Consider the following 25,755-nt stretch of genomic DNA (forward strand, 5'->3'; position numbering starts at 1 on the left):
GAAGGCAGCGGAGCTGAGAAATTTCCCAGAGAAATGGCTGACGAGTTTCATGCGCGGCTGATGAGCTTTCTCGTAGCTTCCTTCCTTCCTTCCTCTCGCATGGTTGCGAACTCAATGAACGGCTGAGGGATCGACGTGACGACTCGAATTCGAATTCGAATACGCGACGCGAATACGCGACATCTGCTTCTACATCGCCGCTTTCACGTTTTCACTATGATCCATTTGTCACTTCGTTGTTAATAGTAGCGAGGCAAACCCGAATAGGAACGCCTGAAACGTCTCGGACGACGTTATATCCGCGTCATAACTCTTATTCCGATCCGCGCGTGTCGATTTCGCGTACTTTCTTATTCACGGACTGGAAACGTTTAAAAATACCACGGCGGCGTGTGCCACGTGGAAAATTCCGGATGTACAACGGATATTTTTAGGCGTCCCTTAGACACGCGAGAGACCTCGCGATGTTAATACCGTCAAGTTAGTCATACGCGTTTTGCGAGGCGAGGAAATGAAGTTGCCGCGAGTGTTTAGCTGCAACACCGGCACGAGACATCGTTTTTCGCCTCGAGAGGATTAGCCAAATCGCCTCGTACACATTTCACACGCCCGCACGTTGTCCTACATTCTCGGATTCTCTTTCGCTCAGCAGGTACAAACAAGATCGTTCAAGCTCGACGTTTACCGTCGAATTCGCGAATCGCGGGTCGCCAGCTCGGCCAGTCTAGACGTCTGAGCTGCGTTAAAATTTAATGTAAACGCCGTAGCTTATATATTAATCCGCCGAGCGGCCGCCATTGAAGTATTCAATCCGTCGCTCTAGCATTTAATCGTTGACGCTAATTAACCCTTTAACGTCTACTGGTAACTATAGTTACCAGAAACGCATTTAAGAATCTATAACTTAGTCAAAAGAGGAGATATTTGCGTTTTCTTTGCGTTTTCACCTGCACTGTAAAGGTGAACTCTTCTTCTAAAAAATGGTATATAGATTGTATGTAGATTCGGTTTAGTCTGTTCTTAGCTCAGTTTTAATGATAACATGTTTTGTCAAATTCCAAGTAGGCATAGTTAGCATTGTTACTGACATCTAGAAGTGCACTATAAATGAATAGATTGGTATCTGTTATAATTTTATACATTTGGAAGCTTTCTCAGATGCAAAATGTGAAATTAAAAGAATACAGAAATTCAAAATGGCCAATCCAATATTGTGGAAACACGGAAATCAAGAAATCAAGCTATTTCCGTGAAACCTGGTGACTTGCAGTTTTTTGCAGCGGAAAATGAAGGGACGATTGACTATCTAAATGGTGACCTATAAGATATTCTTCTGAAATAGTAAGCTTGACGCTTTGAATGATAAACTTCACTCACAAATATAATAAAGTTTCAGCTCAAAAATGTCAAGCTGACTATCGGAGTTATGTCGTATAGATTACCATTCATTTTTCTCTGTATAGGTTGCTCATTTCGTATATGCTTTTAGAATCCAAGTCATATTTACCAATAAACAAAAGACGAGCGATAAAAAAACCCAAACTAACGAAACCAACAAACGAAAAGCGAAAACTTCATGTACTCATTTGTTATATTCCATTCCGGGTAAATAAAGATCAAGTTCTGAATATGAGTTTTATGTTTCGAGGAATTTTTCCAACCATCAGATATGATATAAAATTATTAAAACTAAAAACAAAAAATTTAACCGATCAGGCGTATTTTTCACTTCTGGGAGTAGTTTCTGCTTGGAAAAGTAGTTTTTCGTAGATATAAAATTTTGATCTCTTTTTTGGTTATCACCACTTATAGTCTCAGTTGAAAAAGGCTCATTTTATTCTTAAAACACTTATAAAAAAGTCAGGCGTTAAAGGGTTAACGAGTTCTGCCTGCATCAGAGACCTACACCCTGTATACAGTGACATGGAGAATAGATATCGCGCTACGATAATATATTAACGTGTACTCTTAATTACTGCGGGACATTTCGAGATCTAGTCCGCGACGTTAGCTGGGGAAGTAAAACAAAAGAGGGAAATAGAGATAGACGAATAAATAGATAGACAGATAGAAAGAGAGAGAGAGAGAGAGGGGGGGGAGAGAGAGGGAGGGAGGGAGAGAGAGAGAGAAGAGAAAAAACTGAGGAACGTGTTCGAGCTATCAAGCCGCAAAAATTTTGCGCCGTTTAGCTCGCCCGCCCGCCTTCCTGCCGGACGACTGCAATCGCACGAACTGCAATGCAGTAAATTCGCGACAAATTTAAGGCGCGCGCGCCGGTCCTTAATACCTCCGACTGCGCGACGGAAAAGCGTCCGATAATTCCTCCAGGATAATTTCGCCGTTGCGAGGCACCGCGCCGCGCTGCGCCGCAGTGCAGTCGCGCCTTGCATGCACGCACGCGTGAGTGCACTACTAAATCGTGATGTGTCGCGAGGTCAAGCGCGTGTATCGAATGGAGCGCTCGTACACTGGCGGCCGTACATTCGAGTATGTACCGTTGTACGTCTGAGGCTGAAGCGGCAATTTTAGCGGAAGAGAGAGCGCTGGAATTTCCGCGACGTGTTGGAAAAGCGGGAGGGAGCTGACAAGCGGTAAGGGTTGCTTGATGCTCGCAAGCGGTATCACCCAGAGAAAAGTTATTTTATTTGTAAAGTGATTTTTCCCATAGTCTCATTTTCTAAGCAAGGCCTCCTATAGAAAAAGAATTCCTCTTTCCATAAAGCGAAGTGATTAAAGTGAAGCATTCATCTAACATTGATTCCAACTGTTTTCCTCTTATTTCAAGAGAATTTCCTCTTATATCAATCAATTTTCCTCTTATATGAAGAGGAATATGTTGATTTGAATGTCGGCTTCTTTTGTTCAGTCATGCTCTACCTCTAGACGTGAACGAAAAATAACCATATGCTCATGGGTCAGAATATTTGGAACGCTTGTTAAAAAAGGTGTTGCTGTAATATATAACAAAGATAATTTATCCATATTTGGTCAAATACAGTTTATAATCTATTGCAAGAAGTTGAATATTCTTTCTTTCAACCATGTTTCATACAAATGATTATGATGAACATCTTTGTAGCTATGAAGTCCATAACAAAACTGATTGGAAATTTATTTGTTATGATGATCTTATTTCATTCGTGCCTACTTATTGTAGGACTGAAGCCAAAAGTACATCTATATACATATTACTTTTCGCTATACATTATAATAATCTTTTCAAATTAACCGATATAAGAACCAGTAAGAATAAATAATAATCCTCTTAAAAGCATATAACATATATAGATAAAATAATCTGTATATAAAAGGAAATTTATATTAAAATCAATAAGATTTTCATTATACGTATAATTCCTCTAACTTTAAGAGAATGTATTTATAATATTTTCCTTTTAATTTTAGAGCGATCCTCTTGAGGCCATATATAAGAATAAAATCCTCTAAAATTTAGATAATTCTGTTTGTTCTGAAATTTTTTTGGGTGGTCGAGCGGGACGGAGGCGGTGCGAATTTTTTTTCCTCACTTCGGACAACGTGCGCTTGGCCTGTCCAACGTTAGATATATTTGTGTTCTGATTTATGTTTCATTTTTTTTTCTTTTATAACGTGATCGGGAGATCTGTACTTTCGCGTGAGCCATTGATAACGCCATTGTTTAATGTCTCTCGCGTAACAATCGTTTATTTGATGTTAGCTGGTGAAACATGGAAGATTACGCGATCTGACATCGCATTGTGATTTACTTTCTGTTTGAGATGGGTTTTGTCGAAATTAATTAATCATAATTGCTGTTTGATTCATTCTTCGTCTTTTGTTATTTCACGTTTGGTAGGGAGCTGCGGTATGAAGAATCTGATTCGTTGTATGATTTCCGCGATTACGAACGATAACAAACTTTTGCAGCAAAGCCCTGCACGTTCAACCGAAAGAGTGGATTAAAAGTGGTAAATCGTTATTCGCTTTAAGAGGAAAACAAAATTATCGGAATTTAAATAAAAATGAGATTTACACGAAAACGCCATTTGCATCTTTTATTTCGCTCGCGACGCGGTAAACGTTCGTAAATATGCGAGACACATTCTTGTAATAATAACTTGTAATAAACCGTCGAATTTTTAATGTGACAAAATAGCGAAGAACTCGGATAAAAAACCGCTTTTATGAATCTTTGAGAGAACGGTGCGACGTCGACCGAAATTATCTCTGTATTAAACCGCGATAAAACGCATGAGCGCTTCGTACGAGAAGAGATCAAATATGGATACTAAAAATTGCTGAACATGCTCCTCTTGATTTCACGCGCGAGTGCAGCACCGCGAAAAAAAAGAAACGCAACAGGACGAGCAGCAACTACGCATCCTGACACCCGGCGTACTGATTTTAAAAATATATGAAACACATTGCGGAGTTTTTAGACTTTTTCGATTCTCAGTTCATTACCAGACGGTTGGTACGTTGGGCGAAAACTCGATTTATTTGGCGAAGATTCTCAGCCGCAAAAGTCTCTCAGTGTCTCAAAGAATCGGAAACAAAAATCTACGCACCATTTAATTCTCAGTTAATTAAGTATAACATCAAGCGGTACACATTAAAGGAAAATCTAGTTTACTCAGCGGTGTCTCTTCAGCCACAAAAATCTTATCCCTCGGTCGTAAAAAAGAAGACAGCAACGAGTGAAAATCCCCGCTTGATTTCATTGTTACCGCTTCATCGAAAAGAGGAAAAAGGCGGATTGACGGTCGAATAAAGTCGATCGGCTGGTTAAACGCATCCGGAATCTAAAAATTTCCAAATTTCGTCTGTAAGTCACTTACGACTCGAACGGCGCGTGCATGCAAGTAAAAACGGTTTTGCCGGTTTAAATTTATTCACCGTATCGACGCGGCGTGCTCTAAGACGGTAGCTTTATCCGAAATTTATTAGACATTTACGAGGATTCGCTTAACGCGCCGCGCGCGCACCTCCACGTTGATAAATTCCGCCGCAGCATAAATGCGCAGCTTTCGCGCAGCCTTTGACAGTGAGTTTCGAAACGTCTAATTACACCTCGTACGAAACGATTAGTTTCATTTTCATTCCGCTTGGCCGTGTACACCAGTCACAAGATATTACTTCGACTCAATAGTTCGTGCCCTACCGGCTTATTTATTTAATTATTTATTTACTTATTTATTTATTTAGTTGTTTGATTGCGCGTACACGCGAAGCGGGGCAAATCGCGTTACACAACAATGGAGCACGGTGAAAAGAATTACGGGCGCAGCCGCGATCGAACTTGCGAAAACTCGCGACAATAGCCGCTCGTTTCTTTCGCGGAATGCGTGTTTGAAAAAAACCACCACATGCACACACGCCATGCTCGGTGACGTGAGCGGCGAGGTGCGCGGTCTTTGATAGTCGCTTGCGTAACCTCTAATTATTCCGAATTAAACGTCAGCTGTGCCGCAAAGCGGGCGAGCGAGCGAGCGAGCGAGCGAGGCGCGGCGACGCCGCCTGTTGTGCAGTTCCGTTCGTTACGTGACGAATTCAAATGCAATTTTAATGCGACAGATTGCGAGCGGCGAGCGGTAGAATACGCGAGGATTGAAAGCAGCCTTCTCTGAAATTGCGTCGTTTTATGCGCGACAGACAAACAGAATTACGGAGTTACTCTCCTCCGGTCTCGCCGAACGCAATTTTTTTCGCATAATTAGTCGTATACACGCGGAATTACACGCGCGTACGTGATAATGCGCCCCTATTTATGAAACTGTATCCGACGGGGTCGAATTTATTCTCAAAGCGAATTTATCGGTAAAATAATAAACTCCTAGCGGCTGAGAGGGAGAGAGAGGAAGAGAGAGAGAGAGAGAGAGAGAGAGAGAGAGAGAGAGAGAGAGAGAGAGAGAGAGAGAGAGAGAATACGAATATGACAGACGGGTCGATTTAGCGGGAATGCAAATACTGCGATAACAGCGTGTCGCTCGTTCGCCAAACGCTTGAAACAATATTTTCGTCTCGCGCGTGTAAAACGTATCGTAAAGGAAAGAGAGAGAGAGAGAGAGAGAGAGAGAGAGAGAGAGAGAGAGAGAGAGAGAGAGGGAGGAAGAAAGAGAGAGGGAAAGAAGAAGCGAGAGAAACGAGCGTTCGTTTCGACGGCGAGGGTACTTTTCAGACCGTAAAATCTCGAAAGAGATGCGAAGAGAAACAGTGTTTCAATTGTCGACGCCTTTAAAGATCTGTCGCGAAACTGCGGAAAGAAAAAGATTGCGGAGAAGAGGAAGAGAAAGCGCAGTAGGAGGGAAGGAGAGAAAATAAAGAAAAGCGAGAGAATCTTATGGCCTATTCCGCGGCCGTTTCTTTTTTCCAAGTTCTTTGTGCCTAATCTCCCGCTCCCCACAAGAATCTTTCGCGATCGTCGTGTTTTTTTATTATTTAGCCAAAAAGAGGAAGAGAGAAAAAAGATACGGGCGAGCCATGGGAAGAGCGAGATCGCGGCCGATCGTGGTGTTCGTATTTATCCACGTGTCGGCGGAGGCAGATATCGATACCTCGAATATAGAACCAATATTATCCCGCCGCCGCTGTTTTGTCCGCGTGTGTATCCTGGTAATTAAGAGAATAAATAAGAAAATACAACGAGCGATCTTTTCAGAATCGATACAGAAGCACGGAATTCTGAATTGCGCGGAATTAAGGCGATAATGAGGAGCTGCTCGTTGAGAAAAGATATCGCGAGACAGAATCTCATTTGGCGGAAATCTAAATTCGACAAAAGTAATTACAAGCTCGTCGCGGCGTTTATCATTAGGACATAATGACGAGTCGGTCCGTGAGAGGGCTTTAATTTCTTTCACTTCGGAAACGACAGAACGACGGAAGCTGCGCCCTATTTTCAGAAAATCGACGTATTTCCGCGACCACGGAGAGTTACGTTCCGCAAAAGAATTGAAGGCTGAAAGAACGAGAGGTGGATATCGCGCACGATTATCACGTCGCCCGCGATGCTAAGCGTTAAATTTTTTTCTTTTTCGTAAATAAAAATGTAGACGAGAGAGCCCGCGAGCCGAGCAGACAAATGTCACGAATTGCGGAGCGGCAGACCAGGCTGCAGAAAATTGCTATTCCGCGAGCGATTTCAAAAGAAATTGCGCAATTTTTCCTCTCGCGCGATCCCTCGGACGTCTTTCTCGTGTGTTTCATGCCCGAAGTTTAAACAAAAGGAGTTATACGTGTCGAGGGCGGATGGATGCTGCAGATTGAGGTAGTTGCTACGATGCTGCGGAGATTGCACGAGGATAAAGCGTCGTGCCGTAAAAAAGGAAGAGCACAAAGCCGGCGTATCATAACGCTGATCTCGGTCGTCAATTTTCGCATTCACCGGCGAGATCGGATTACCGAAATTTGACGGGCTTCACGGCGATACAGAAGGCGGGGAGGACAGCGAAACGCCGCGGATATCACGGCGAATATTTTCGACGGAAATATCCGTCCCGTCGGAAGCTAACGGCGCGATGTCTCTTCGATATTTCACTTGTTTAAATTAATAACTGCGGCGTTCACACGCGCGAGATAAAAATTTCAACCTGCGATAACATTTGTAGAGAGAAACGCGCGAGTATTTGAATAAGAACGTTACGCGACGCAAATTTACGGAGTTCTACTGCTTCTGTTTCTGGTAAACATATACAAGTGTGTATGTATACGTGTGCGTGTACATATGCACATTAGCATTATCAATATTAATTATATCTGAAAGTGGTATATTCAAATATTGAGTGACACACAGCTTGCACAAATAAGGAATCGATTTTTATCCATAAATGCGAGGGTAAAACAAGTGAGAGCTTTCTCGAGTTCTCCCCCGATAAGCCCTCATCCTTCAAAAAAGTTTCCCAGCTTCTCGAGTATAATGAAGGGGTTTAATGAAAGGTGGTTCGATAGAAGGAGAATATCACCAACGTACGGCAAATCGAAAATTAATTAAGCAGGCCGCGTTTCCAAGAACGACCGGGCAAGCTCTGCTCCGCGAGAAATAATTAAATCGCACCTTCGTTAAGTTTCGTTAAATTAACGATGACATTACCCAATGTATTTCGCTTAAGTCGAAACTAAGAAAATGGTGAAAAATGTCCTCAAACGCGAATTTGACGATCGACTTTACCGCGTGTTGCGTTTCCCTTTTACATTTATTTTTATACTTAGCCCGCGCGCAGTTACGCGCGATAAAAGAGCCGAAACGACGTTCGCATCGACGCGAGGAACCATCAATCCTCAAAAACGTTCGCACACCCCTGAAAGCATCTTCAACCATTCTCCCCGGAAACAGGCACAGCCATACATCCATAACCAGAAGAAGCAAACTGAATAGTAGGCAATATGTGTAGTAAATGCGCAGTCGGGACGAGCGTCCGATGGATGCAAAAGTATCCCTAATAATAAGCGTGGCGGAAAAGAAGGATCTCTTTCGAGAGCGAAAGCGGACACCGAACAAGCCAATCCGTCGCTATTAAAGGCATTATCGAGCACCGGAAGGAAGTCTGCGGGGATTTGCTGTGGGGACATTCTGCTGTGTTTCTCGCTCTATGGCTGAGAACGCTGAAAAGCGCGGCGACCGAACATCATTCATATAAAGGCCTCATCACACACAAATCTATATCACATGTACGTATATATATATATGTGTGTGTATATATAATATATATGTAATCTCATCATCCCCATAATCATCATCAGCAGCATCAGCATCAGCATCATCATCATCACCATTATCACCATCATAATAATCATCATAATCATCATCATAATCATCATCATAATCATCGTCATAATCATCGGCATTATCATAATCATAATCATCAGCATCATCATCATCAACATCAGCATCAGCATCAGCATCAGCATCAGCATCATCATCATCATCATCATCATCATCATCATCATCATCATAATCATCATCATCATAATGAGCATAATCATCATCGTTCTCGCAATGTTCAGTCTCTCGAGCACAACACAGTTTCTTTACCTTTTTCCGCACCTGTATACGGTCGCCGTATATGAGCACCACTCTGTCCTTGCTCTCGTTCGAAGTTAGTTGATAGGACAGGCTCTACGTGATTTTTCGATCGAGCGTTCGCGATCGATCCGATCGCGATCGGTCGATCACAGGCGGACGGGCGGACGGGCGAACGGACGGACGGACGGACGGACGAGCAGGGCCGGTGTCAAGGCGCGACGATTGCGTCAATTCGTGCGCACGCCGCGAGTGCAGACGTGTGTGATTTTTCGTTTTCGTTTTTTGTTGTTGTCGTTTGTTTTTGCACTCGTCGTTCGAGTCGTTTTCGTTGTTGTCGCCCGTCGCGGGGTTCCGACGAAGGGGTGCGATGACGAAGGGATGACGATAACGGCGACACGGCGACACGGCGACGACGGCGGTGGCGGCGGCGGCGCCGAAGTATCGTCGGGTCGTCGGTGGAGGTGGTGATGGTGGTGGTGGTGGTGGGTAGTGAAGGTAGGTCCAATCATGGCAGCATCATGGTCATCGTTGACGTCGTCGCCGGGGGTCGGAGGTGGCACGGAAATGATGAAATAGAAGAATTTGATTGATTGACTTTGTGGATTTCGCGCAACTGTGTGTGTCTTTGCTTGTGTTGTTTGTGGGTTACTTTTATTTATCTATTTTTTTTTTTGGTGGTTTCTTAGGGCGCGAACGGTCGACGAGTCGATACATATATACATGTTATATATTTTTTTCACTCTATATATATATAGATATATACTCTCTCTCTCTCTCTCTCTCTCTCTCTCTCTCTCCCCCTCCTTCTCTCTTATTCACACACATTGGCCATTGTTTTCTCCTCTCTCTTTCGTTCCCTCTGCCGGACACGTATATACTTATATACAAGCACACGCATGTATGTGTATATATATATATCTTTACCTTCACTTCGATTACTCTAGATTACGTTCGCTTTACGTCGACAGACGAGCGTGTCTTGGCCCTCGTATGTTCGCAAAGCTTTCGGATCTCTCTAACGCGTCACGTGTGTGTTCGTTCACGTTGATTTATTTACTTATTCATTTATTTGTCCTTCCTTCCACCGACGTGTCCTCTCTAACGCGTCTCTCTCGCGGCTTCTAATTCTAATTTCTCGCGCGACACCGCGACACACCGCGTGGTGTCGCGTTCTCGATTCAGTTTCACTCGATCTTTGCTTTACTCTGTTTCCCTCTCTCTCTCTCTCTCTCTCTCTCTCTCTCTCTCTCTCTCTCTCTCTCTCTCTCCCTCTCTCTCTCTCCCTCTCTATCTCTCTCTCTCCCTCTTTTTCTTTCTCTGTCTCTTGGCTCTTGGTCTGATTCGGTATTGTTTTTAGAGTCAATTTGCAGTGCACGAGGGGTCTTTTCAGAACGAGGCCTCGACGAGGTAAGTGCCATCCATGGCGACCCCCGTCTGCCCACCCTGGGCCCCGGACACTTGGGCTCTTGTAGCCGGGATGTATTGACTGTACGCCTGCTGAAATCCACAACCACAAGCACACACTACATTGTTGCACGCTAGGCACGCCTACGCTAATGCTTTCTACTGGCCTCCCCCTAAAGAGTTTCGTCTACCACCGCGATCTATTGATCTATACACGTATTGTTGGTATGTGTGTGTGTGTGTGTGTGTGTGTCTGCACGTACGTGCACCTATGTATGCGTGTATCGAACGGGTGGTTGAGTAGATGGCTGTGAAAACAAAGCTTCAGTATAGAGATCTATCATCGTTCCTTTCTACGAAATTACGCTCCCTAATCGCTACTCGCTGCACCGTGAGCCTTTCGCTCACGATTCCACTTTCTCCCTTCTTTTTTTCCTATTCAGCCATGAAGGGAGACTACTGGAAATAATATCGATATGTTGAGTTGATCTACAAAATATCGCTCGCGACTTCACGCGGGGCATATCGAGTGCAGCTGTACTCGAATTGTTTTTTTCTTTCTTTTTATATCGAAGGGGTATGATTTCTTTTCAGGTGAAATTGTACGACGAAATTTCTATCTGCGACTCGGCTTCCTGAGCGCACAATCGCTTTGTGGAGACTTTCATCCGAATTAACTCCGGCAATGTTGTCACCTGAAATATATAATTTTCTTCCCCCGTACGCGTACATCGATATTACCGTTCCCTAATTAGGAGCTCGCATGTGCGCCACACAGGAGGAAAGTTTTCTCAACCTTGTATCGTCGCGAATTAAGAATACTGAATGCATTCGTAGAATACCTTCTCTCTCGTCCCTGTCTGCTGCAACTCTTCCGCTTCCGCGAATTTTCGCCCCCGCTCACCGATATTAAATCAAAGTGTGAGATACGTTCGCGAGTCCCCTCGCGTCGGAGGGAGGGAGACGACAATTTCCCCGTTTCCACGCGCCGATCTTCCACGTCTGACACGCGCACGTCACCGAACGAATTTCGAGATCTCAGCGATTTTCGAAGAATATCATACCGCCGGCCGTGTCGATGAGCTTCATGGCGTTTCGACTGATCCAATAACCTCGGGAAAGCCTGCAAATTGACGAAGTGACGCACATGCCGCGCGAGCGCGCGCGCATCATCCACGAAAACGAATTAACTCGCAAACGTCGATGCCGTCGCATCCCGCGCGCCTTCCTCCCGTCCCCTCCTAACCCCTCCCGCGAGCTAGCGAAACAATCGGAATTCACATGCGAGCAGCTCGCGCGCGCTCGAGCGATTCGCGCGTTTTCCGCCGATAGAGGAAAACTAATGAGCGCTCGCGCGCGGGAATGGCGCAATTTTCGGCGCAATCATCCCCCGCCGAATTGCCCGCCGTCCCACAACGGCTATCCCACAGCCGTGAAGGGACATCGCGCTCGCGACGTCGCGTCGCTCCCGCGACGCACAACTGCTCTCTCATTGCGATATTTGAGGACTGTCTGTGAAAAATCTGAGAGAGAGAGAGAGAGAGAGAGAGAGAGAGAGAGAGAGAGAGAGAGAGAGAGAGAGAGAGAGAGAGAGAGATCGATCAATAATATAATCAACGTACACATAGACCAATATATACATTTATACAAGGTGCTCTGGAGATAAATGTGTGTGCGTGTTATTATCAACAATATAATATTTATATGTACATACATACATACATAGATATATACATATACATATATATATATATATATGTACATATATATGTATATATATATGTATATATATGTATATATATAGGGTGAGGAAAAAGTCCCGCACCGGTAAAATATCTCGAAAACCAAGCGTTTTAGAAAAAAATGTTTCGAACAAAAGTTGTATGATTTCAAGGGAGACATAAAACGACTATATCATTTTGTTTACAAATGACACCACTTTCGAAATATTCACCGATCATTACTTTTCTTAAACAGAAACCCCAATTTTTTATTACACCCCCTTTTTCTACCAATTAATTTGAACAATTTTTGTCTGAAACATTTTTTTATTTGCCTAATATTTTTTGAGATATTCAAGGGAAACTTGACAACTTTTTCAATATTTAACTTGCGATATCTCGCTAACTATTCGTCGAAAGAAAAAGTGGTACTAGACTTTCTTGCTTTATTTGGTCTCAAGAATATATTGTTGCAATAGCGCCCTGACTTTTGTTAATTCAATGATTTTGAAATTTTCAAAAGTCAGTAAGTTACTAAGGGCGCTATTGTAACAACATATTCTTGAGATTAAATAGAGCAAAAAAGTCTAATACCACTTTTTCTTTCGATAAATAGTTAACGAGATATCGCAAGTTAAATATTGAAAAAGTTGTCAAGTTTTCCTTGAATATCTCAAAAAATATTAGGCAAATAGAAAAATATTTCAGACAAAAGTTGTTCAAATTAATTGATAGAAAAGGGTGGTGTAATAAAAAATTGAGGTTTCTGTTTAAGAAAAGTAATGATCAGTGAATATTTCGAAAGTGGTGCCATTTGTAAACAAAATGATATAGTTGTTTCATGTCTCCCTTGAAATCATACAACTTTTGTTGGAAACATTTTTTTTAAAACGCTTGGTTTTCGAGATATTTGACCGGTGCCGGACTTTTTCCTCACCCTGTATATACGTTTATATATACTGTAGGCTGCCACTGACGAGAGAGTACAAGAAAACGTTCGTTCGATCAGACAGAACGAAGTCGGGGATTAAAGAGAGACGATCTGTACATTATTGATTCTTACCTTACACAGGAGGAGGTAACACTTTCTACGGGACGTTTCACAACATGTCGACATGTGTTCGTAATATACAGAATATACAAATACACTATGTTAGAGATATATGTACACGTGAATTATGCCGTGCGCCCGGATCCAAGCGAGATGCTCGAGTCGGTTTCCCGGTGAGTCGATCGCTTTCGAAAAAGATGGAGAGGAAAATCACGGCGCGCTACAGCGGCAGTGCTCTCGAAGCGCGCTTCGCGCTCGTTTGCGATGTTTCAGGAGATTGTACGTTCTGATTGTTCTTTCCCCCGTAATTGAGCGGTCTCAAAGGCGTCTGCGCGCCACATGCGAGCCGTGTCGCGACGCAACGAGCGAGCGTGAATATTCCGGTTCCGCGCGCAAATCACGGAGTTTACACGGTCGCGACTAAATCATCGCGCTGTGCAGCGAAATCTGCTTCAAAACATGACTGTAAAAAAAAGAAGCGACACGAATCCAGCTGTCACGCGTGTGTTATTCAAATGCTCCAGCGCCCTCGGTCGTGTCAAAAAAAAAAAAAATAAAAAAGAGAGAGAGAGAGAGGAGTGGGGCAAAAAGCAAAAACAGCGTGGAGCGTCCCCGTGTTGTCGCGAGTCCCGGCGTTACCGTTTCCGCGGCGGTCGCTTCGTTCAATGATGATCGAGCGGGCTGAAAATTCGCATCCGACTCTTTTTTTCCGCAACGATCGATCGAGAGAGAGTACGCTGCGAGCAAGCGAAATATGCGGCGCGACAGCGTTCGCCCCCGCGACGTTTACAGCCGATCGGCCGTCGTCGTCGTACCTGTTGGACGCCAATTAATCAATGCGAGAGAGCCGACTGGCCGACCGAGCGACCGACGTACGGACGTACGGAAGAATCCACCAAAGTTATTAACGAAGCGGCGAGCGCTCGGTTTCTCATCTCGATTAATCAACCGGTCGGCTGTAATCGACGCGGCTTTAATGAATAAAAATCACCTCGACGGGGCTTGATGACGATAACGAGTAAATACGCAATTAATCTTGCTCACACCGAGCGACGGAGTAAGATTTCGGCAAGGAGTGCCGTGATCACGGCTATGATACGGCCACGATACGGTAATATGTACGCCCATGTACGGTGACGTGCGACCGTTTATGCAGAACGTCGCGCGAAACACGTGTCACGAGTGTGCGAGTGACGCTCGTGCGAATGGACGGTCGATCCTCGTGTGGGAGTATAAACGGAGCCTGTAGGCGCGACAAGACACGAGCAACTCCACTAAATAATAAAGACCGCGGGCGAAGGTGCGGACGAAAGTGCGAGGGAAGCACGAGATCTCTGACACCTGTGCACGCGTTAATTATCGAAACGCCATGTCGGCGTCGTGCAGCGCGCGCCGGCGCGAATTTTCGGAGGCTCGGGAAATCCGTCTGCGTTCGATCGCGAAATTCGCGATACGCGCTCGTTGCATCGAGAATCGAATTGAAAATCGTGCGTTTCGCGAAATCGTTCGCGACACATAATGGGGCCAGATGACATTTTTTGATCCAAAATCCTCTAGAGACCTGAATTTCCAACCAACGATCATCGGCACCAATGGATGAGATTGATTCTGAATAAATTCCAAAGAGATCTGTCTAGCCGAAATTTTGAAAAAATTATCGGTTCAGGGTTCATGAGTTTAGGGTTTGTCTTAAAAGTTTATCGTTTAAAGTACAGTGTCTTGGGTTCGACCTCAATGAGTTCGAGTCTATGGATACTAAACTCAGAATCTCAAAGCTCGTCAGCTCAGCTAAAAAGTTTTCGGATTGATAGATTCCTAGGTTGATGGGCTTAAGACTCAAAATCCCTCGGTTTTGTGCTTAACGGGTCTATATTTGATGTTTTGTATTTTGGGCATATGACTTTTGGGTTAATGGGTTTCTGCTTCAAGATCGATGAATCTCGAGATGTCTGTTGATTGGTTTCATAGTTTCAATCCGCTGAATATGCTATTAGATAGAAATAAGTATCGAATAATGTGTATTTCACAGGTTTCTCGCGCTTAACGATAAGTTTTCCTCTTTTGGGGCTAGTAATTCGAGAAAAAAATTTTTTTTTAATTTTGCCAAGACAGATCTCTTCGGAATTTATTCAGGACTAACCTCATCCATTGGTGTCGATGATCGGTTGGAAATTCAGGTCTCTGGAGAATTTTGAACCAAAGAATGTCATCTGGCTCCACTGTGCGACGCACGGCCCGTTTAGTCGGCGCGGGTTATGTCCGTCATGTGCTCCAAGTACACTCGGGGGTGGGATCTGAGGGGGGTAGGTGGAATATAATTCAGGTAAAATTGCTGAGAGCGAAGATGGGGATATAGCAGCGACGGCTCACGTGAATGTAAACACGGCTCTTGAATGTTGACAAGTAATAACAATTTCGCAACTGGACATGCAATTCCACGGCCAGAGATATTCGATATAGAACGGTATATATGTATATATATGTACATGTATACATACAAGGGGCTTATATGCACGGTCTGGCGTGACAGAATGAATGAATCCGCAGCGTAATCGTACATTACGCGCTTCGCATGTGTTGCACATAAATTAAATGAACACGTAATTGATACGTAGTTGGGGGAAGAAATTCGGCACGCTCGAACGGGTATTTCCGACCGAGAGGATTTAACAGCGCTCTCCGTCATCCCGACGGCAATTTCAACGTAGCTTCGTTATAATTGGATGGCACTTAAATTAATTAATCTTGTGATAGATGTGTGTACACGTGTGTGTGTGTGTGTGTATCAACCGAGAAATCAGGATCATTCGTTAAAACGACGGGGCAACGAATGCGCGTATTAATATGTTTGGACAATATTATCGAAGCGCGTAATGAGCAGCTCGATTTTTCACGTCATTCGAACATTCCGCTTGGCAAATTCGCTCATAAAATAAAAGTAGCAAACAAAAGCCTGGATATGTACCTGATTGTGCACATTTTCATTTTGCACTGGCTTTCAAATACAAATATTTAGATTTTCAACACAGTATGTATGTATTCGAATATTTAAATAAATACGAATATTTAAATTCTCAACATGGAATATATGTTCGAACATTGAAACAAGTTTGAATATTTAAACTTCCAACAGAAAATATATATATGTTGAAAAACTAAATATTCGTATTGAAAGCAATAAACAAAATAATAAATATTAAAGTAACAAGAGAGAAATGATATACATGTCTCGGTATTTGTCTACGTTTGCCTTACCGCGTTTGTTGCTCGAATTTTCAAATTATCGCGAAGCGGTTGCTCGCCGTTCCGCGAGCCGGAATACTGACGTGACTCATAAACTCGCGACTCGTCGGCGGTGTTTCGCGATCGAAGCGCGGTGCATCGAGTCGGGGAAACACTCGATCGAGCATGCTGTAACCTTTCGTATAATGGCTAACAATTAATAGTAATAGAGTCTGCCGAGGACTACGGAGATGAAAAAAGAGGCGGTGTGCTCGTTACTGGGTCGACGATGAGTAGTGGATCGACGGAGCTTTTTAGAACGTACACTTAAGATTCAATTTTGTCTTGCCTGGCTGATCTGAAGTGGGTGCTCCACTACAGGCTCCCGCTGTTCCTTCGGCTATGCATTATTCATAAAAGCAACTCGTGTTACATTATAGCGTGCATAATGCGCCAGTTAATCCGACGCGACGTCATTGCCGACGTCGGCGCGAGAGCTGTGATGACTTTTGCGAGAGAGAGAGAGAGAGAGAGAGAGAGAGAGAGAGAGAGAGAGAGAGAGAGAGAGAGAGAGAGAGAGAGAAAGAGCGCATGCGCTCGAAACGGAAGCGGGAAATGATAAATATTAATACGCGACCCTCCCGCGATGAGATCTATTAAGTTCCGTACGTCTTCATGAGACCGCACCGACCGGGGATTATGATTAATCGCGCGTCAATTGAATGAGGCCCGAGATAAAAAAAAAGAAAAAGAGACAGAAGAAAAATCGTCGAGCACGAATGCGCGATGACGCTACCTTTTCTTGACCGTTTCAACGCGGCGCCGCATCATAAGACAGACGTCGCGCATCGGTCCGTGTCGGGTCCGACGCGCATCGGACTTTTTCTACTTTCAAGAAGGAATTCCATTCTTCCTTCAATCCGCGGAGACGCGATCCGGATGATGTATTCGGGCATGCGCGCGACGAACTTTCGCGAGAGTGGCTTAATTGAATTCCCGTGTCCGCGGGAACGAAAGAAACTCTCGCGAGGGATCAGCACGCTTCGGGCCATCCTCAACGATCCTGCTTTCGAGAATATCCGCTATATGTGAGAAACTTTCACACCTGAATCTTCAAAAGTTCGGGTTCTTATTAAACATGACAGCCAGCCCTCCGCGCGGAGACCCCTGTAACTTTAACATCGCGTTCGGCAAACTCGTTTCTTCGTCATCCCTCGAGTCCTAAGACTGATTAAAAAAATATTGTAAAAGAATAAACGGTGTGTAGATAATAATAGCGTACGGATAGTTGGGCGAAAAATGGAAATGAAAGGAAGTAAAATCAAGAGACCAACGTTCCTCAGCGATAGCAACGTGCAGTGGCATCGGTGGCGAAAGGACTGGGACATGTTTTCCTTTTCTTCTCCGTGTTTTCTGGAGCAAGTAAAAATTGCGATCGCACAGTTTACGCGTCTCTTGAAATTTCTCGAAATTGGAAAGTGTCGCCAATGTTTTGCCACCGGCATGTTCTGCATAATCCTCAATTACACTTTGACGCGTGTCACACACATTTTTCTCGCAGGAAAAAAATAACGCAAAATTCATTGTACGTGAAATTTGCGAACTCTTTACGCGTCCGTCGCGTAAGTCTACTGTAAAAGATCAGAGCAACCGTGGCATTTGGAAAATTATAAGAACTTCTGAAATGAAGCCTGACTTGTCCTGACGTAAAATATCGTTATTGTTTTCACCGAGAAAAGATTATCTAGAAAATAAAACATACTTATTCGATGAGTACTAATAACACATTTATTTAAATCTCAATTTCTCGTTTAAATAGAATAAGCAATTTGTCAAAAAGAAATATATGTATTCTCAGTTTAAAAAAAACCTCTTTCTCTTGAAAATAAGAAATATACATGTTACGACTACCCATCGAATAAAAATTTGTTTTTCAAATCTTTTTCCTCTCTCAGTACAAGTGAAAAGAGTAACTAAATTCTTCTATCTTCCCACACACACAAATTCTCCACCCTAAAAATCCGAGAACCATTCTAAAGACATCATGCGCAGTTTAGCACGGCTATATTACGTATAACGTTCCTCCTTCAATTGAGATCGTAATGGCACGTTGATACTTTGTACAAATCAACCATATTACAGACTCGTATACAACTTCCCGCGTGATTACGTATCGCGCCTTATGTTGCACGTGAGCTGATTTGCGTTGCAAAGTGCTCGTGTAAAGACTCGCGGCCGCGTCTTTCGGATCTCACGCTCTCCTTTATATATATATGTGTGTGTGTGTTTATACATGTGTGCTTACACCCCGGCCGGCGTCGTAGTCCGTCAAGTTTGAAATCGTCGTACGCTACGAGCGTTTTGACAAGCAACATTCATAAAAAATGCAATGGTTCTTTACGTCATGTTGCAAAGGACAGGCTGCTCGACGAGAAACGGCAACGCGCCGCGCAAAAAGAAAACGATGCGCATACCCGCGGTTTTATTTCGAGTCAACTGAATATCATATCCGGCGAATAACGCGCGTCTAGCCCGTATAACTCCATATCTCACCCACGGTTATGACCGTCTACAATGTCGATTGCAAGCGAGTAATCGGCACTAACGAGAATTTGCTCGAGACCGGATAATTGGAAGACACGGGGAATCGATCGAGACCTTTATAAGCCGCGCCTTCGGTAAACTCGCGGAAGAAAAGTTGGGAATGGCGGCGAGAATCGGAGCTGTCTTCTTTTCCAAGGGAAAAAAAAGTTCGTCGCATTGAAACTAGCGGAACATATTTAACGACGGTATTTCTCCTAGGTCATTTCTACTCGGCTCTCGTTTAGCGTTCGCGCCAGGTGCAAGGCCGCGACTCGTTTCGCAATACGCATTCGACACGTTGTCGCGCGCCGATCAAATTCCAACTTAAAATTAAATACCGTTAAGCCAAATTGCCGCAGCGTGTGATATTAAATTTGTAATTGCGTAAGAAAGGACGAGAGCGCGGAGAAATTCACAATTAAACTTCCGTAATCCCGTTTATCAGAATCAGACGGAGCAAACTATCGATATTTGCTCGCAGAGCTCTCTTAGCGATCGATTTCTCCGTTCAGAACGCACCGTCTCGACGTTGACGCAACCGCCGCGGATTCACTTTGTGAGCCCAGCCAGCAGGCTGCGGAAAGGAAAAAAGAAGGAGGGGAACCCTCCCAATTATATACTGAATTTATACCGCGAGCGAACGAAGAGTCGCGTAGACCCGAGCGATATCGAAAGCGTGTTTTACTTCGAACCACCTGTTATTATCCGCATGTACGGAAGTGTGCGATGTAGCCGGCCGTCACACACAGGTCGCCGTTACGGAATCGTCAGCCGGCGGGATCGATGTTTTACGTCGCGCGATGGAGGTCTGCTCGCTTGAGACGAGCAGCCGCGATATAACGCAGCTTGCTGCTTTACCGTTAACAGACTGTGCATGTGATTAATTATCAAGCTGATTGCTTAATCAGGCTATGGTCTCTAAGCGCACAGGACCATTGGGAGCATTACGTTAATGTCTTGTAACAAGAATAACGTCCTGTCTCTCGCGGCTGAACACCGTTTCGCGGGGATTATTGCTGCGCGATCTGACGTCGATCGTTCCGCAGGGTCGATATGTTTCGACGACGACGACGTCGTGCGCCGCCGCCGGAGGATACGATAGCGTGAGTTGATCAACGCTGGAACTATATCGACGATTAACGCGACCTAAAGGGTGAGGGTCAGGATGACGGGCTTTCGCAAAAGCCAAACGTTTCGCAGGAGCGAAAGCGTCACTCTCTCGCTCCGTATTGAAAACGTCCGTTAGAGATATAAAATCGTCGCACGAAAATGGGCGAGTGATTTTTACGAAAGATTACGAACCGGTCGTTTCCGTCTCGCACGAGCACTCGATCGAATCTGATAGTAATAAAAAAAAAATTCATCGCGAGATCGTCACGATGCGCGATAAATAGTAACGTGCCTGACATGTCAACCTGTGCGCGCGCACTTGACGTTTTCTCTCTTCCAGCGCATATTTCGCATCGCTCAATTAGCGAGAAGTCTTAACGCGAGCAGCAGCGCCGGGAGAAATAGAGCGACGCGCAGCGGGATCGGCGTTGGAGATCCGGAACGAACGCAAGAACGGCAGGCATCGTTTTCGATCGGGCGATTTTACGCGCGACGGGCTTCTCCAGCGAGCCGACGTCGATTACGAACAAAAAGAGCGAAAGCCAATGAGAACCGGCAGCGAGACGGGTATTAGAGAAAGAGCCAAAGTAAAACGCTGCTTAATGAGTCCGCGAGTTACCGAGAGGCCGTCTCGTCTCTGTCGTCTTTCCTCTCCGTGTATCCCTTATCCCTGTCCTTTCCTTCACCTCTCTCCGTCTCTTCTTACCGCTTCTGTCTACATAGAAGATCAACAAGAGTTTTCGTAACGAGCGCAGAGGACGGCCGATCGAAACGCTTCCGCCCTAATTGGAACGCCGCTTCGCGCCGTTCGCGCGACCGACCCGGAACGAAAGAAAGAGGATTTCGCTCGGACGATTCCCCGTTGGGGATGAATTATTCACGCGGCGCGCTCGCATGACCGGAAACTGCCTTCAGAATCTTCCGGACTTGCCGCGAGCGATTAAATCGACGATGCTCGACGGAGGAGCGGTCGTACCGCTGTTTAATTAATATCGAGCGCTCACCTTATGGTTCCGCTCTAATATAACGCGACGTTCAACCGGCGAATCTCTAGCTTCCGATCATTTCCGCTGAATTACTCCACGCGGTTACGCGCGCGTGTGTACGCGCGTGTGTGTGTGTGTGTGTGTGCCCTTTGGGTACACAACCTACGAGAAACTTGCCAAGTGCGTTTTGTATAATCTCGAGAGAGCTTCACGAATCGGGCTCGTCGAAGACGTTCGCGAAATTATGTCCGCCTTGTTAAAAAAAAAAAAAAAAAAAAAGAGGGGACGGAAAAACATGTAAATATGACTACATTGTTCGCGTGCTTCGCGATTGGATCATTCGACGCCCGCGCCCGCGTCGACGGCCGATTTCCTCGGGAATTCAAGCCGTCTCCCCCCCCTCCCCCCGCGGTTCTTTCCGGCTGACACACGCGGCTACATCCCCGAGTTTCAGCGCCGCGTTGTCGTCCCGATTAAAATTAATTCGTCCATCATTCACTTGTATACACGAACGCGTTTCTGATACGACGTGCATTCGTAATGCGTGTATCTGCCACTGTATGCGGTCACGTGCGGCTTGTACCAACCGATCGATCATCGTTGTGCAACGTGGGTATGCCACTTACCATTCATCGTGTACAAACTGCATGCCGCGTGCAGATATGCAAGCCGCACGCGACTTGTATGCAGTCGCGATTGCGGACTGTATAAATAATCGTGCGAGATCGTATTAATCGTTCGAGTTTCGCCGAGACATCGGCGGAGGGAGAGAGACGGAGAGAGGGGGAATGCATAGATTCGTCCGAAATGTCGCTTGCCGACGATTAAATTGTCGTTGGCGCCGCGCGACGAACGCCGAAATTCATGTTCGCGTATCGTTTGCACGCGTAACGTGACGCGCGACATCGATGAGATATATATATATATATATATATATATATATACGACGAAGGGGAGGGGAAGAGAATGAAATAAAAATCCCTTCTTACGCGACTTCGTCGCGTACGATTGCGCGTGCGTGTGTGTATGTGTGTACGACGCGTATAATAACGCAACCGCGGATACATAACGAATGTGAGCGGCGGTGTAAATACACGTTACACGATAATGTAACGTAAATTTTGCAAACACGTGGCCCGTCGTCGACGAACGCGCTGCCTCGGGTCACGTTGCCCCGTCGTCGGACATTGCGTGCCCTCCTCTCGGTACGTATGCATAAATAGCCGAAGTAATTTCGTTACTTTTGCATACAGATCCAGTCTCTAATTATACACGCGCGTCGCGCATCGCGTGACGCACCCGAAGCTATAAATATGTTTCCGTAATAAAGGCTTCCCGAAGAGAGCGGATACGTTCGTGCGGGATACGTCTCATTCCCTGGGCCGACGCGAGTGCCAGCTCGACCAGCCTAACCGTTACTCCACTTAAGCATGGGGGTAGCTTCATCAGGACGGATGAAAATATCGTCACGTGCGAAGTACGTGTGATAAATCGGGCCGGTGAGTTGACAGGGAGAAGCGTGAGTTCCGAGAGACCCGTAATTAATGATCGGTCGCGCGAAATTCCAACTTCATCGCGCGGAATGAGCAATTCGCTGTTCACTAATGCACGAAATTCCGCTGGTCGCTGAACGAGCCTTAATCGTTGCGTTAGCTGGTCTCAATTTCTCGTTTTGTTTTCAATAGTTGATCGACGTTGCGAGCGAGCGCACATTTCTCATCGCGGAAGATCAAATTGGCCTCTTCTCCGTCCCTGCCGAACGAGAGGGGAAGGCGCACCTGTAATATCGCTTATAATTTCAGCGATGTACGTGGCTTCCGCGTTGGGGCCTTGCCTTTTCATGTGGAAGATCACCACGCGGCGGTGTGAATGCCGCTTAACGAAACGAGGGGAGGCTCTATAGAGAGACATAGACGGTCGAAGGTACTTTTCTGTTCCACGCGCGCGAAACGCTGCCGCATCACGTGGCATCACGAGCCACCTAAGGTCAGGGTTGTTGTACAAACTTGAAGTCGATAATTGTGCAAGGATGACCGTACACGGCTATCTAGAGCGACTTGTAAAAACCCCGCGCGGGCTCGCGCGCGCACGGCGACACCGCGGCGATTCTCGCTCGTCAAACGTTTATTTTTGGCTCGCTGCCCGACTAACATTTTCCGCCATTTTTTCGCGCTGCTAATCGCTCGCCGTAATTAGCCCTATATCGATCCTCCCTCTCCCTCCGGTTCCTCCGCACCCAATATAAACAACGCTTATAAATTGTCCCGCTTTCGTTTGACATTAGCCGACGGCGCTTCGCCAACAATGATCAACGGTCGCTTGCATCGCGTCGGATATTTCGCGAATTTACGAACGCGAATATGTCCCGTTTCTTCCGGCCCTTTTTCTCCCCGCGTCTGTGAATATCGCGCTAATCGTAAATAATCGCGGTGACGTCGGCGTTTCTCGCAAGGGCACTCCCGACCGGCCGGCCGGCCGGGATCTCGATTTTTATGTCTCGAATGAGAAAAAGGAAGGACGAGTGGAAAAAAGATTTTTTACCGCGCGGATATAAATATCACAGCCGGCAATTTATTCCCGCCACACGACAGTGTGAAATATCGCGAGAGTCAATGCGAAAATGCGCGCGGCGGAGCCGCCGCATTTTTACGATCGGATTTTATCGTGAAACATTGTGGCGTTTTGTTATGAAACGAATGACGGTCACGATATATATATATATATATATATATATATAGGGTGCTAAATTTCAAACGTAACAGGTAAAAAATCTCGAAAACTATCAAAGATATTAAAAAAAGCTAAAACACGTGTTCCATGATTTCGAAGGGGAAAGAGAATGACATTATCAGTTTTTTATTTGGAGAGAATCTTCAGGGTCAGTTGAAAGTCAACTTAATTTTTTTAAATAGAAAGCCCAATTTTCCATTATATCTTTTTTTCTACCAATTAATTTTAACAACTTTTGTCTGAAACATTTTTTTATTTGCCCAATATTTTTTGAAATATTTTAGCGCGAAAACTTGGTAACTTTTTCCACATTTAACGTAAGAAAAAATAGTATTAGACTTTTTTACTTTATTTATTATCAAGAATATATTGCTATAATAGTGCCCTAACTTTTGCTAACTTATCGACCTTTGGAAATTTCAAAATTATTAAATTAACAAAAGTTAGGGCGCTATTATAGTAATACATTCTTGATAGTAAATAAAGTAAAGAAGTCCAATACTATTTTTTCTTTCGACAAATAGTTAGCGAGATAACGTAAGTTAAATGTTGAAAAAGTTACCAAGTTTTCCTTAAATATTTCAAAAAATATTAAGCAAATAAAAAAATGTTTCAGACAAAAGTTGTGTAAAATTAATTGATAGACAAAGAAGATATAATAAAAAATTGGGCTTTCTATTTTAAAAAATCAAGTTGACCTTCAACTGACCTTGAAAATGCCCTCCAAATAAAAAACTGATAATGCCAATCTCTTTCCCCTTCGAAATCATGGGACACGTGTTTTAGCTTTTTTTAATTTTTCATAGTTTTCAAGATCTTTTGCCTGTTACCTGTTATTGTTTGAAATTTACCTGTTGTTTGAAATTTAGCACCCTGTATGTATATCGCGTTTATATACATATATGTACATTCTCGTTCAGTTTCTAATTGCAGTTCTCACAGTGTGAAGCAATGTGATTTCTGTATCTGGAAAAAGAGTCGTGTGCGAGGAATGAAGGAGCTTGTTAAAAAATCTCAATTTCTTTATTTCCTTGATTCTGTTGATTTGATTTCACCATGTCGCTCTTTAGGCCACGATACGCGGGGGAAGGTAATCGCTTGATCCGAAAAGTAACAGACCGCTCTGGAATGTGGCAAGTATTTCGTAGCTAAGGGCCGATCGCAAATCGCAACAGTTGCGACAAATCGCGAGTGTAAATATTCGTCACGACGCGACGCTTGTAGTAAAACTGCATGCGAAATAAAGTTTTGTTTATTCTGTTTCGGCTGCAAGCTCTTCTACCGTGCAGAAATGTTGATTCAACGAGGGGAGATGTAATTTTCTCAAAATAACGAAACCGTTTCCTCGTTTTATCTCATGAAATCTTGCGAAACGCGATATTTAACGCTTCGCGCGAAACATGACAAGCTACTTTGAATGCGACGCACGCGTTGCGTCCAGCGACGCTTCGCGTTTTAATTTTTTTTTCTTTTTCCCCGACAGATCGCATGCTGCTCTGCGATCGACCCTTAATGGCCACGTAGAATCGATTGCACGACGAATGTATGACGTCGTCACGGATCCCCGTATGAGAACAGATAAAAAGGGAAATAAATAAAGGCCGCGACCTTATTTCCACGTGAATCGATCGTGAATATGGGGGATCTATTTATGTCAGACTGGCGTGCGCCAAATCGTGAAACGAGTGCTACTCCAAATCAAAAGAATAGCTACGTGATCACTTCATCGATTGATTATTAAATTTCTCGCAGCAAGATAATAGTAAAAAGGAAGATCGATACCATCAACACGGAGAGAAAGAGTGAAAGCTCAATTCATTAAAAATCGAAGGAGAAATTCTCGGTACTTTTAGTGATGTTAATAAAGTACGATAAAAAAAACAATAGTTTCGTAAATATCTCATGCGGATGTCATATGTCAATAATAATAATTAGCACAAAACAAGA

General features: G+C 44.4%; 1 protein-coding gene across 7 annotated transcripts in view; it reads right to left on the reverse strand.

Moving 5' to 3' along the window:
* Positions 1 to 25,755, reverse strand: part of Shal (potassium voltage-gated channel protein Shal) — a 129,970-nt gene that overhangs the window by 23,836 nt on the left and 80,379 nt on the right. Inside the window, exon 5 of one of the 7 annotated variants that reach the window (XM_025299254.1) lies at positions 9,011 to 9,094. The exons of 3 other annotated variants lie outside the window; for them this stretch is intronic. In XM_025299254.1, the coding sequence (XP_025155039.1) occupies positions 9,011 to 9,094 (84 nt within the window). Of the gene's footprint in view, positions 1 to 9,010; positions 9,095 to 10,286; positions 10,499 to 16,748; positions 16,800 to 25,755 lie in introns of those variants that run through there. 3 more of the 7 variants (XM_025299255.1, XM_025299258.1, XM_025299257.1) reach the window with 3 other exon arrangements.

Source organism: Harpegnathos saltator, unplaced genomic scaffold (assembly GCF_003227715.2).
Source record: "Harpegnathos saltator strain DR-91 unplaced genomic scaffold, Hsal_v8.6 scaffold255, whole genome shotgun sequence".
Taxonomy (NCBI): Eukaryota; Metazoa; Arthropoda; class Insecta; order Hymenoptera; family Formicidae; genus Harpegnathos; species Harpegnathos saltator.